Genomic DNA, 13,020 nt, shown 5'->3' with positions numbered 1-13,020 from the left:
GAGAGAGAGAGAGAGAGAGAGAGAGAGAGAGAGAGAGAGAGAGAGAGAGAGAGAGAGAGAGAGCGTCTCTGAGGGCGGGAGCACAGTCCTGGTTCGAGACATGCCGCGCGGGGAGCTCGGTGCTACTGAAGCCGAGCTGCTTGCGCATGAAACCGACCGTGACCGTGCCCCCGTGTGCGTTCGCCTGGCCCGAGATCACCCGAGATCGCCCGAGATCACCCCGAGATCGCCCGATATCACCCCGAGATCGCCCGAGATCACCCCGAGGTGAGCCGAGATCGCCAAAGATGGCCCGAGATGGCCCGAGATGCCCCGAGATGCCCCGAGATTACCCGAGATGGCCCGAGATGACCCGAGGCGACTCCGAGATGACCCGAGGCGACTCCGAGATCGCCCGAGATTGCGCCTGGTCGGTGATCACTCCGACGACGTACGACTGGCCGTGGGCGGCGGCGCGCTGGTCTCTGAACTTGACGAGGTAGCCGCGCAGCCTGTTCACAGCTAGAGGTGTGAAGAGACGCTGTTCACAGCTGCTCTCTGAACTTGACGAGGTAGCCGCGCAGCCTGTTCACAGCTAGAGGTGTGAAGAGACGCTGTTCACAGCTGGTCTCTGAACTTGACGAGGTAGCCGCGCAGCCTGTTCACAGCTAGAGGTGTGAAGAGACGCTGGATCACAGCTGGTCTCTGAACTTGACGAGGTAGCCGCGCAGCCTGTTCACAGCTAGAGGTGTGAAGAGACGCTGTTCACAGCTGGTCTCTGAACATGACGAGGTAGCCGCGCAGCCTGTTCATTGGCAGCTCACCGCTTCCACAAAGGGCGCTTCTAACCACTCGTGACAAAGGTATAGCCCCGCAGCCTGTTCATTCACGACTAGCCGTGACTAGCCTGTTCATCCGTCTTTTGGCAAGGTCTCTAGCGCCGCAGCCTGGTCGGCAGCGACGCGGGGGCGGCGGCGCGGCCGTAGAAGCCGAACGCGGCTTGCAGCAGCTCGCGCCGCATGTAGAGCCTGCGGTTGGGGTGGGGCAAGGGGAGGCGAGGGCCAGAGCTAGTCCCTCGCGACTCCACGTCTAGACGACAGGAGCCCCGCGGCGCTAACAAGGCCCGGTGCGCGTGGTTGAGCTGTGCGTGTGCGTGTGCGTGCGTGCGTGCGTGCGTGCGTGCGTGCGTGTGCGTGCGTGCGTGCGTGCGTGCGTGTGCGTCATACTGCGTGTGTGTGTGTGTGTGTGTGTGTGTGTGCGTGTGTGTGTGTGTGTGTGTGTGTGCGTGCGTGCGTGCGCGTGTGCGTGTGCGTCATACTGCGTGTGTGTGTGTGTGTGTGTGTGTGTGTGCGTGTGTGTGTGTGTGCGTGCGTGTGTGTGTGTGCGTGCGCGTGTGCGTGTGCGTCATACTGCGTGTGTGTGTGTGTGAGCCTCACCGGCCATAATGAACCAACTATGTGAATGCGAGCCTCCGCAGCAGCTCGCGCAGCTCCGACTTCTCCAGCCGACGGACTGGCGCGGACGGTTGCCTAGCCACTCATAATTAAGTGACTAACGAATGTGCGTTTCGAGTCGAGCGGGCTGGCGCGGGCGGATGCCTAATCACCATGATTACTGATGAGTTCACGGAGCAACGAGAGACTGCTCGGACGCGCCGAATGTGTGGGGATGGCGCGGGCGTGGCCGCCTAATCAAGCATGATGAGCTGACGACAACTATTGACTAACTAAGTGACTAACGAGTGTGCCGCTCTTCGTGATATGGGTATGGGGGGCAGGCGGGCGTGTGGGGCTGCCGGCGAGCCGCCGCCGCCGCCGTCGCGGAGCGGGGCGAGAGGGAGGGCGAGGAGGGAGAGCCTGCGTCGAACTAAGGCGCAAACATCAGAAGGGGGGGGAGGGGAGGGGGGGGGAAGGGGGGGATTCGGAGCTCCCCAGAGCCCTCCCATCTCTGCGTGAACACGAGGGGACACGAGGACAGTGAGTACAGTGCGGACTGCGGCCGAGTGCCGCCGACTGCGCTGAAGACGCGTGCGTCCACTGCCCTCATGGGCCGGCTGGAAGAGAAGGATGCGTCTCCTGCGCTTCTAGGGCCGCCGCGCCGCCGAGCGGCCTCGCACATTGGTTCAGCATGCCCGCGACCGCCTTAGCGCCGCGGGGAGACGGGGGCGAGACGGGGCTGCCGAGGAGGGCAGCACCGCCTCCGCCAACCGAGTCCGTGCGGGCCAGTGGCTGCGGCGGCCGCGGCGCGGGGCGGGAGGGCGCCGCCGCCGCGCCGCGCGCCGCAGCAGATGACAGCGCCGTCGCTAGCGCTCCTGATCCCGGCGGGCGAAATCTCGGGCGGATCTCGGGCTGATCTCGCGTGATCTCGGCCTGATCTCGGGCGGATCTCGGGCTGATCTCGGGCTGATCTCGCGCTGATCTCGGGCTGATCTCGCGTGGATCTCGGGCTGATCTCGCCGCCATCGTCGGGAGGGGCCGCCGCCGCCCTCTTGATCATGTACTTTGACGCCTGAGTCAGCCATCCCGTGAGTAATCAATTTGCATCACGACGCCACCCCACCGTCCGATCGACATGGACTCCGACGCCTTTGTGATCTCGGGCAGACCTCGCGTGATCTCGCGCGATCTCGCTTCAAAGCTGGAGCCAGGAGGGAAGGTGGGGGGTGGGGTGTGGGGGGGGGGGGGGGGGCCATCTTGGAAGTAAGGCTACCCCTGCCTCCTACTCCTGCTAGGGGGGGCCTACTGCCGCCTAGTACCGCTACGACACACTACCGCCCACTACTAGATCTACTACTACCTACTACTACTGCCGACTACTACTACTACTGCTGCCGCCTAGGCGATGCCCCGGTAGTCTCCCCCATATAACCTCGCCATATCTCCCCCATATCTCCCCCATATTTCCCCTACTACCGCCTACTTCCACTACTCCTGCTGCTACTGCTGCTACTGCTACTGGGACGCGCTTGCAAAGGCCCCTGGCAGCGGCCTTGCGGCTACTACTACTACTACCACTGCTGCTACTACTGCTACGGCTAATACTACACCTGGCGGCGGCCTTGCGGCCGAGGCCGACCTGCCGCCCGACCCAGCGCCCACGCCGACTCGCTTCGAGAGTGGTGAGTCGTCCTCGCTGCTGCTGCTACCGCCGCCGCCGCCGCCACCACCACCACTGCCAGCACCGCCGCCACCGCGACCGCCGCCGCTGCCGCGACCGCCGCCGCTGCCGCGACCGCCAGAGCCGGAGCCGCCGCCGCCGGAGCCGCCGCCGCTGGAGCTGCCGGACGTTGGCTTGGGTGCGCGTGCCCGCTTCTGGCTTGCCTGCTCCGGCTTCGGCGCCGCTTTCGGCGCCGCCATCACCGCCGCTGCCGCTGGCACCGCCGCCTGTGTTGCGGCCTTCGCCGCCGGCTTGGCCGACGCAGCAGCCGCGGGCGACGGGCCGCTGCAGCGGCGACCCTTCGCGTTCTCGATGACGCACATGCCGGCGTGCCCGCTCAGGAGCGGACAGCCGTTTATGCCGCACATCTCGTAGGCAACAGCCGCCGGCCTTGACAAGGCCTTGACCCCGCTCGGCGGCTTGACCACCTCCCATTTTTCGCCAACGTGCCAGAGGCTATGCCACTTCGTTTCCCCATCGTCGTACCGAACGAAGTTGTCCAGAAGCGCGCCGCCCTCATTCCACTGTCGAGACAAATGCACCCTTCCGGCCGCCGCCTCGGTGACTTCGCCAGGGTACCATTTCCTGTCGCCAGCCCACCAAACCTTGATGCGGTAGCCGATGAGGGCCTTGCCGATCACCTCGGCCATCAATGCACAGAGCCTGACTGCCTCTCGCGCGCGAAACGGGATGCACAGATGGCCTCTCTCGCGCGAACGGATGCACAGAGATGATTGCGAGCGTCGATTTGGACACAGCGAAAAAAAACCGGATACTGATCGCCGAAGATCGCGTCACCCATGAGTGCGAGTTAGGGCTAGCGGCTGGCCAATAGCCTGTGAGGAGGGCGTCCATAGACACCTCACAAGACCCCACACACGGTCTCGTCCGTGCCTTGCGGCCGGCGACGAGATTGCTAGAGGCGGAGCAAGCCTGCTCTAGTCTCACACGTTCGCCCCTGTCGCCTGTCTGTGTTGTTGTGCTGTTGTTTGTCTCTTGGCACCTTGGAGTGCTGGGGGGGGCGACAGGGGGGACGTGGCCTGAGTGATGTGTACGCCCACTCAGGATGTGTGGCAGCCCGCTGGCTGTGTGTCTTGTGAGCTTGTTTGTGTCTGTGTGTCGCTCGTGCGTGTCGTCATCATCTGTCTTGCGTCCACCCATACCGCGTTGGTGTCCAGTCCGAGCCTGACTGTTCTTCACCTTACTACATACATACATACATCGCGTGAGCCGGACTTAGAGCCGGACGGCTTTCATTTCTCTCTGCGTTCTTGCACATGGAGTGCAAGATACTCGTTCTGTTGCCATCCCAAGCTGTCACTCCCCTTTCTCCCGGCCGGGGTGGGGCGCACGGGGGGGCGGGGGGGGGGGGGGGGGTGCGGGATGTCTGTGGGCCCGAGAGCGATACGCCATTTCCCCTTTGCGTTTGTTTCATAACATCGAAGGCTAAGCTATCCTAAAAAAAGTTATCTCGTCTGGCGCCGTCCCAAAGTGAGATACGCACAAAAATACACACCAATACCGGATCGTCCAGGCGGGCCTTCCATGCAAGCACACACCATTTACTGTGAAAGGATACAAGTGTATTTCAGTACACTTGCCTTACTTCGGGTAAGACACAGCCCCCCTCCGTGTCGCGATGCGCTCCCCGCTCCCCTTCCCCTGTGTCCCTGATCGTCCTTACAAGATCCTGCTCGCGCAGGTGGGGACCCTGTCCTTCTCCCACCCCTTGTTTGGTGTGTCCGTTTTATTTATTTATTTATGTCACTCCCTTGGGTTGCCTCTTTGCTTTCTTTCTTTCTTGTCACCCCCTTTCTCCCGGCCGGGGCCCAGTGCCGAAAGAATTTTACAACTGCCGAAAGAAAGCGTGGATGAGTACGCATCGAGCTCAACTGCCTCGCCTTCCTCGCAGGAGTCGCTTACGCGGCTCCCGTGGTGTGTGGTGCCTTTCTGGCGAGGACATCGTCGATACGCGGCTCCCAAAAGAAAGAAAGAACATGCCCAGCCAAGGGAGGGATGGGAGAACGGCACGCCGCCACCACACAGGGATTTTAAGGAGAGGAGTGTGACAGAAATTCTTTTTCTCGCGATGTCCCCCGCCGCGGCGCCGCTCGCGCCGCCTCGCCGCCGCTCGCTCGCCAGACACGCCGTCGCCCGCCCGCCTCCTCGACCTCCCCAGGGAGCTCCTCGCGCGCGCCCTCTCTCGCTGCGACCCCGCCGACATCGCTCGCGTCGCGGCCGTCTCGCTGCTCTTCCACGCCTCGCTTGCGCTGGAGGGCATCCGCTTGCGCCTGCAAGAGCGCGGCTTCGAGCTGCCGGCGCAGCCAGAGGGAGAGAGCTGCGCCGTGCGGTGGCTGTGCTTGTCTGCGCTGCTGCGCGAGTCCAACCCGCCGGCGAGGGCGGCGGCAGGCTGCTTCCACAGCGTCTTCATCGAGGGCGAGGGGCGGCTCTCGTCGTGCGGCTATGCTGTGTCCTTCCCAGGGCTACTCGGCCACGGCGAAGGCGTGACACGGCTCAACACGCCGACGCGCCTCCCGTCAACGCTGGGTGAGCGCGCCGTGAGCGTGACGGCGGGAGTCAACCACAGCCTCGCCCTCACCGCCGGCGGCGCTGTCTGGAGCTGGGGAAGTGGAGTTGAGTTGGGCCACGGCGACATGCAGCGCCAGCTGCTGCCCAAAAAGGTCGAGGCCTTTACTGGCCGGCGCGCCGTCGCTGTGTCGGCTGGAGTCTACCACAGCCTCGTCCTCACCGCTGACGGCGCCGTCTGGAGCTGGGGCTATGGAGGTAGTGGCCAGCTGGGCCACGGCGACCAGCAGCGCCAGCTGCTGCCGAAGAAGATCGAGGCCTTTGCTGGCCAGCGCGTCATCGCTGTGTCGGCTGGATGTCACCACAACCTCGCCCTCACCGCCGCCGGCTCCGTCTGGAGCTGGGGCGGTGGAGAGGAAGGCCAGCTGGGCCACGGCGACCAGCAGCGCCAGCTGCTGCCGAAGAAGATCGAGGCCTTTGCTGGCCAGCGCGTCATCGCTGTGTCGGCTGGATTTCACCACAACCTCGCCATCACCGCCGACGGCGCTGTCTGGAGCTGGGGCGATGGATATTCTGGCAAGCTGGGCCACGGCGACCGGGAGCGCCAGCTGCTGCCGAAGAAGCTCGAGGCCTTTGCTGGACAGCGCGTCATCGCTGTGTCGGCGGGAGGCGGCTACAGCCTCGCCATCACCGCCGACGGCGCCATCTGGAGCTGGGGCAGCGGAGACGCGGGCAAGCTGGGCCACGGCGACCAGCAGAACCAGCTGCTGCCCAAGAAGGTCGAGGCCTTTGCTGGCCAACGCGCCGTCGCTGTGTCGGCTGGGCTCGCGCACAGTCTCGCCATTACCGCCGACAACGCCGTCTTTACCTGGGGCAAGGGCGAACACGGCTGCTTGGGCCACGGAGAGGACTTGTCGAACCAGCTGCTGCCCAAGAGGGTCGAGGCGTGGGCGCAGGAGTGAGAGGGGGGGCGAGGGGCGCGGTGGCTGATAGGAGTACGACCGACTCGGGAGAGCTACCGATCTGAGGTGTGCCGCACCTCGTGCACAAAATTCTTTTTTCTGCCTGCGGCGTCGGGAGGCCGACTACTTTACACGGTAGGCGCGCGCGGCCGCGCCCGGGGGCGGCGGGTGTGCGGGATGTCTGCCTTGCGTTTTGTTTCATAACATCGAAGGCTAGCTCAAAAATTATTAGAAGCTTCACGGGTTCGAGAGTCTCGTCAAAACATAGGTTTAAGCCCCCCGGAGGTGTGCCGAGGGGGACCGGGAGGCGGTAAGTCGTCGCCGCCCGGCGCTGCTTGCAGCACCATCGCGATGGCGCTAAGAGGCTCCTCTTTTCCGCCCCCCCCCCCCCCCCCCCGCAAGGCGCGCGATACAAATATTATCACGGCACCTGTGGTGACGAACAAAGTGTGGCCCTCGCACCAGTCACGGTGGCCCCCCAGAGGTGCTTCCGCCCCCTCCCTCCGTCGCGCGTTTCGGCGCGGAGTGCATTGCCGTTCTTAACGGAGTCGCTTAGGCGGCTCCGGCGGTGAGCCGGTGAGTGTGCCAGTCCGCGCCAGTCCGCGCCCTTGTCGTGCCAGTGTGATGTGAGAGAGGCTTGTATTCTAAGAATTCTCCTCTCCTAATCCGACTGTACTAAAGTTAGCACCTGCACCCGACCGCCGAACCGCCCGTACAACCGAGTCGAGCAGCCTGACGGCACGACTCGGTCCACCTTCTCGCTGGGCAATCACTTCTTCGCGAACGTGATATGGTCCAAAGAGCAGCACGCAGCCTTCCCCGACTTCCCCCGAGGGATTGGAGGCCTCAAGTACAAAGTCCTTCCGAGGGCCTCCGCGTTCGGCGACGCGGTCTGCAGCCGCTGCCTGGGGTACAGGCAGCTGCATCATTCCCCTTTACTTCAATCAGCTGTGTACATTCAAGTGCTATTACTGTCTGTATAGCTGTCTAGACGCTCCGATTTTGCTGTCTGGACGCTGTCTGGACGCTGTCTGGACGCTGTCTGGACGCTGTCTGGACGCTGTCTGGACGCTGTCTGGACGTGGAAGATCGTCTGAGGTGTGAACAGATAAACCTGCTGCGCACAGGCCGCCGGAAGGCACAGGCGGCTGGCGCGTCAGCTGCACAGGTGCGAGCGCCGCCGCCTCGCCGATCGCCCCGCCTTGCAGGCTGCTTTGCCGGCGCACCTCCAGGCGGCACCCGCCCGAGCCAATCCGCCTCGGCCGCGATCACAGCCTGCTCGGCCGCCTGGTCCGCGAGACAAGCGCCCGCCAGACTGCGACGAGGCCGCCGCGCGCACCAGCGACGCGAAGATTCGCTGCCACAGCTGCTGCTGTTGCTTGGGCGGCGAGAAGCGCCGTCTTTGCGGCGTCTGTCGCGGCGGAGGGAGGGCGGTTCGGCGGCGATGGGAAAGGACGGCGTGGCGGCGCCGCAAGCGCGTTCGGTCACGCGCGCCCCGAGGCCGCCGTCTTCGGTGCAGCGTTCGTGTCGGACTGAACTGCTGGGCTCGCGCTTTGCCCATTGCGCAGCGGTGGGTCGACGTGGCTACTGCCGGCCCGCGGCTTCTTCATCGGCTGCGGCGCGGGGCTCATGGCTGCAGTATGGCACCTGAGCAACGCGTGCCCACGCTTGCTCTGCCCTTATGCGCAAGCAGCGTTGCGACGTTGGCGTTGCCCACAGTTGCCGCACAATTGCTGCCGACCTTCGCGGGCACTGCGATATCTTCTGTGAAGAGGGCCTGTCTAGACAGCTGTCTAGACAAAACTACAAGTTTGAAAGTTCAAGTTCTCAAGGTCTGTTAAGTTCTGCTGTCTAGACGCACCCCCCCCCACACCAAACGGCAAGTCGGGCGGCAAGAGGTGTGTATGTGGGTGGGTGGGTGGGTGGGGAGTGGCCTCGGCAGCGCCAGGGGTGCTGTCAGGGTCGTCCAGCCACGACTACGAGACTTTACTGTGAAGAGTGGAGCCATGTGCCACTGTCTGGACGCTGTCTGGACACTGTCTGGACGCTGTCTGGACACTGTCTGGACGCCGTCTGGACACTGTCTGGACAGGCTCAGGACTGTCTAGACATCTGCGGGAGCTCCACAAACCAGGTTGCGAGAGGTGGCCGTGTTCGAGGAGTACAGGCGCCAGGCAGCTGCTGAGGGCCGTGCAGCAGCAGAGGCAGCGGCGGAGGCGGAGATGGAGGAGGAGGAGCCCGAAACGGGCAGCGGGGAGGCTGCGGCATTGGCCGCGCCCCTGCGCGGCCTGGCGTCTGCGCCAGCGACTGGGACGCAAGCTCAAAACCGGGCGGGCTCATAGTGAAGAAGATGGTGAAGGGAGTGCTTGGGCGCGTGTCCAAAGGTGCCAAGCGCCTGCTGCGCCCTCCTCCCAGGCTGCAGAGAGTCCCCCCCCCTACGCAAGCGGCAGGTGATTGTGGACAGTGATGAGGACTAGCGGGCGTAAAGGACAAACGCTCTGGGCCGGCGCGGGGGCCCCAGAGGGTGTCCATGCGGGGGGGAGATGGGGTCCCATGGCCCGCCGCAGGCGCCGATTTTTTGGGATTTTTTTCTTTTTTCGCGATTTTTTACTTGTTTTCATGGGAATTCGGCGTACTTGCGGCCATGCTATCACGCCTTGCGACAGCCTGTCGGCGCTGCTGACCGTGCCATGCTGCACAATTGATCACCCGCATAGCTCGCGGCCTTAGTATCCAGCATTCAGTGACGACCTGATCGTACGGCCAGTAGGAAGGTGTCATTCCAGCTGCGTGCACGCTTCTGGCGCAATGCGCGTCACAAACTGCCTCGGATTGGCTGCTGGCACTCTCGAGGCTATGCCTACACAGCCTCGCGCGCATGGGCAGTCAAGAGGGACCACGCACCTTCTCAGGACAGCGCCGGTGCCTCTCTCTTGGACCGGAAAACTTGGTGGTATCGTGTCACCAATGTGGGACCAGTGCGGCATCGCGCCATCGACAGCTCTGAACTGCGCCTCACCACTGACCGGGAAGGCCGCCAAGTGGGCCAGCACAGGTCGCACATTGTGGCAGCAGTCAGCAGTCCATGGCTGATAGCTAGAGCAGCAGCGTCAGGGTCGCAGGGTCGGATCGTGTCAAGCCTCTCGCCCGGCCGGCCGCGTGCAGACGTCGGCCTGTCTGCTGTCTGGAGTGATCTGTCGGCGGTCAGTACGACCGATCAGGTCGGAGATTTCTGATGGTTGGAGGGTCTATCTGTGTGTACTCCTCGAGATCTCTCTAAATCTGCCCTCTAACCAACCGTAACCATTCGGGAAGTCGGTGCTCTGAGCGACTCTGAGCGCCGGGGCCCCGTTTCCGCACTGCGGCGCGGCGCACGGTGCCTCCGGGGGGCCCCGCGCCGGCCCAGAGGACAAACGGTTGCGGGGGTACGTCTCCGGGTCGGTTTTGAATGTGTTGCTTGGGCTGGGTCGTGACCCCGCCGCCTGGAAAAAAAATTGCTTTAGAAGAAAAACGAGCATATTCTCCCCCCTCCATTCTCTCCCCCTTGGCGCGGGCGCCCCACTCCCCCCAGCCCCTGTATCGCGTACTAGCTGTGGCTACCGTAGGCCACACTTGCGTCGCCGGGGGTTCCCTGCCCTAGGTGGGAAGCTGGCCGCCGATTGGTGTCCGTTCCCCATGGTGGCTTCCCCTGGTCTCTAGCGACCATGAATGAGAGCTCTCACTCCCAGGGTACTCCCGCGTCTCTCGGCTCCCTTGTCCCCCCCCTCTTCCCTCCCCTTTCTCTCTCCGAGATGACCCGTGCGCTACGTGCCAAGGTTCGGTCCTCGGGGAGGGGGGATTGGCGGTGTGTCCTCGCGAGTTGTTTGTCGATGGACGCCCAACAGTTTCGATTTCCCTCCTTAGCGCCCCGGGTAGAGCGTGGCCTCCCCTGGAGCCTGCCACGCCCGTTCTGTCTAAGCCCAGGGTTCAGCTTTCCAGTTGATCCTTATCGGACTGGTGAGTTCCTTCTCGCTGTCAGTGTGACGCCCCGGCAGTCATTGGCAGCGGTGCTACACACACTACGCCATTTTTCGTTTGACGTTTCCAAAGTTTTTTTTTAATTTTTATGGGCTAGCGATGTCGCAGTACATGCGCACTAGTTTGGCAGCGATAACGTCCCCGTGGCAAGCTAAGGGGGCGCATGCGCACACAAGCCCCACGCGTCTGCCTTGTAGCATCAGAGAGAGGACTCTTCCCAATATCTCCTTGCGCTGTTCGTTCGTGACTCGCGATGTCTCTCGATGGATACGGAGGGGAGGGGTGTAGTCTCTTGCCACCTCCAGTGGGGGTCTCCCGTCTTCTAGAAGGGGAGAGGGGTGGGGAGTGAGGGGTGAGGGGGGAGGGGTGGGGGGTGAGGGGTGAGGAAGGGGGTGAGGGGTGAACCCCGCCGCCTGGAGGCTGTCAGGTGGACATGGTAGCATACCTCAATGCCCAGGAGAGGCTTGCAGAGAGCTCAATGGGAGCGAAAACGCGAGATCAAGGTGTCCTTTTGTAAAGGACACGTCTTTTGCCACATTGCCGACGCGGCGCCGGAGTGGCCGGCGCTGCTCGCCGCGACCACGACGGCTACTCCGCTGCTCCGGGCCGACCTGTCCTACCCGACGGTGGCCCTCTTCCACGTCTCGCTCACGCTGAGAAAAATTCTGAAACGGCGTGCAGCAGAGTCGCCGACGATTCGGTCCGCGTGACTCCTCGTGTCCCGTACCGTTCTCACACATCCATAAACTCACTTTGGCCTCACTAAAGCGATGCCTCAATCCTGAATCCTCAGATTTTATTAGGACGCTGTGGGCCCTCTACTACTAGGAGGCCAACGGAACTGAGAAAGAAGAGAACCCAGTTCGTGTCAGAGATTTTAAAGTCTCTTAAGCGCATCCACGCGCGGGTACCTGCCCATTCATCCGCTCGACTCGTCCGCACTGGAGGCGGCGGCGAAGACCGGCTTCTCGTCCGCCCAGCTCGTGCGCGCGAGGGCGTCCATGAAGGCGCGGTCCTAAAACAGAACGCGCGAATAAAAGGGAATGTTTGCGTGCACACGAAACACGGAGTGGCGTCCAAGGCCTTCATCGGGTGGTCGCGGTGCGTGCGGCTGAGGTTGTACCACGCCATCCACTGAACAAACGCGCCCGGCTCACAGCAGAGCAAGTTGCGGCGCCTAAAGAAAGAAATGGGGTGGGGAAAGGAGACGCGCGCGCCTCACAGCAGCGCAGGATGCGGCGCGCATCGTCGCGAAGAGGAAGGACGTGAAGAGACCCTTGACGAAACCGTCCGCCGCGCCTAAAAGAACGGCCAATCATCATCTCTTCGGCGACTCTCGGCGACTCTCGGCGACTCTCTCGGCGAGTCTCGGCGAATCTCTCGGCGAATCTCGGCGAATCTCGGCGAGTCTCGGCGACTCTCGGCGACTCACTCTCGGCGAGTCTCGGCGAGTCTCGGCGAATCTCGGCGAATCTCGGCGAATCTCTCGGCGAATCTCGGCGAGTCTCGGCGACTCTCGACGAATCTCGCCCGCAAGGTAAAAGTCGACCAGCGACCGCGTCCAGGCGCCGCCGGGGTCGGGTCCTAAAAAAAGAAGCGTGGCGGGCTAAGGAAAACAGAGGGGAAACATATGAGCCGCCGGGGTCGGCACCTCCAGGCGGGTGCAGTGCATACAACTGAAAACGGTCGAGTACAGCGGAACCCAAGCAGAAGAGGGGGGGGGGGGGGGGTTCGTGCTCCGCGACTAAGCGCGACTAAGCTCGGCACCGCGCGAGCAGCCCCGGTCGGACGAGCACGAGCGGCCAAAGGAGGAGTGTCCGAGCTGCCCGGCGCCCGCCTAGACAGTTCCTAGACGGTTCCTGGACGGTACCAAAGGAGTGTCCGAGCTGCCCGGCGCCCGCCTAGACGGTTCCTAGACGGTTCCTGGACGGTTCCTAGAAGGAATGTCCGAGCTGCCCGGCGCCCGCCTAGACGGTTCCTAGACGGTTCCTGGACGGTTCCTAGAAGGAATGTCCGAGCTGCCCGGCGCCCGCCTAGACGGTTCCTAGACGGTTCCTGGACGGTACCAAAGGAGTGTCCCAGCTGCCCGGCGCCCGCCTAGACGGTTCCTAGACGGTTCCTGGACGGTTCCTAGATAGAGTGTCCCAGCTGCCCGGCGCCCGCCTAGACAGTTCCTAGACGGTTCCTGGACGGTACCAAAGGAGTGTCCCAGCTGCCCGGCGCCCGCCTAGACGGTTCCTAGACGGTTCCTGGACGGTTCCAAAGGAGTGTCCGAGCTGCCCGGCGACCGCCGTGTCGACGACGCGCCCACCTGTTTTTGTTTTTCCGAGAAGTTGTTATATAACAACAACGCCCAAGATTGTAAGACCCCAGGTAAAAT

The 13,020-nt window shown here is 63.3% G+C and overlaps 1 protein-coding gene across 1 annotated transcript in view; it reads right to left on the bottom strand.

The window, feature by feature from the left end:
* The window catches only part of EMIHUDRAFT_114117 (hypothetical protein), a gene marked incomplete at both ends in the record, with an annotated part of 6,959 nt that extends 3,174 nt beyond the window's left edge, over window positions 1-3,785 (bottom strand). Inside the window, 6 exons of the mRNA XM_005781099.1 lie at window positions 333-491; window positions 544-564; window positions 602-637; window positions 691-711; window positions 2,539-2,616; window positions 3,055-3,785. Of these exons, the coding sequence (XP_005781156.1) occupies window positions 333-491; window positions 544-564; window positions 602-637; window positions 691-711; window positions 2,539-2,616; window positions 3,055-3,785 (1,046 nt within the window). The remainder of the gene's footprint in view (window positions 1-332; window positions 492-543; window positions 565-601; window positions 638-690; window positions 712-2,538; window positions 2,617-3,054) is intronic.
* Window positions 3,786-13,020: the final 9,235 nt, after the last annotated feature.

This window comes from Emiliania huxleyi, assembly GCF_000372725.1.
Source record: "Emiliania huxleyi CCMP1516 chromosome Unknown EMIHUscaffold_207, whole genome shotgun sequence".
NCBI lineage: Eukaryota > Haptophyta > Isochrysidales > Noelaerhabdaceae > Emiliania > Emiliania huxleyi.
The sequence above is the reverse complement of the archived record's forward strand: the minus strand, read 5'-3'. Positions and strand labels throughout refer to the sequence as shown.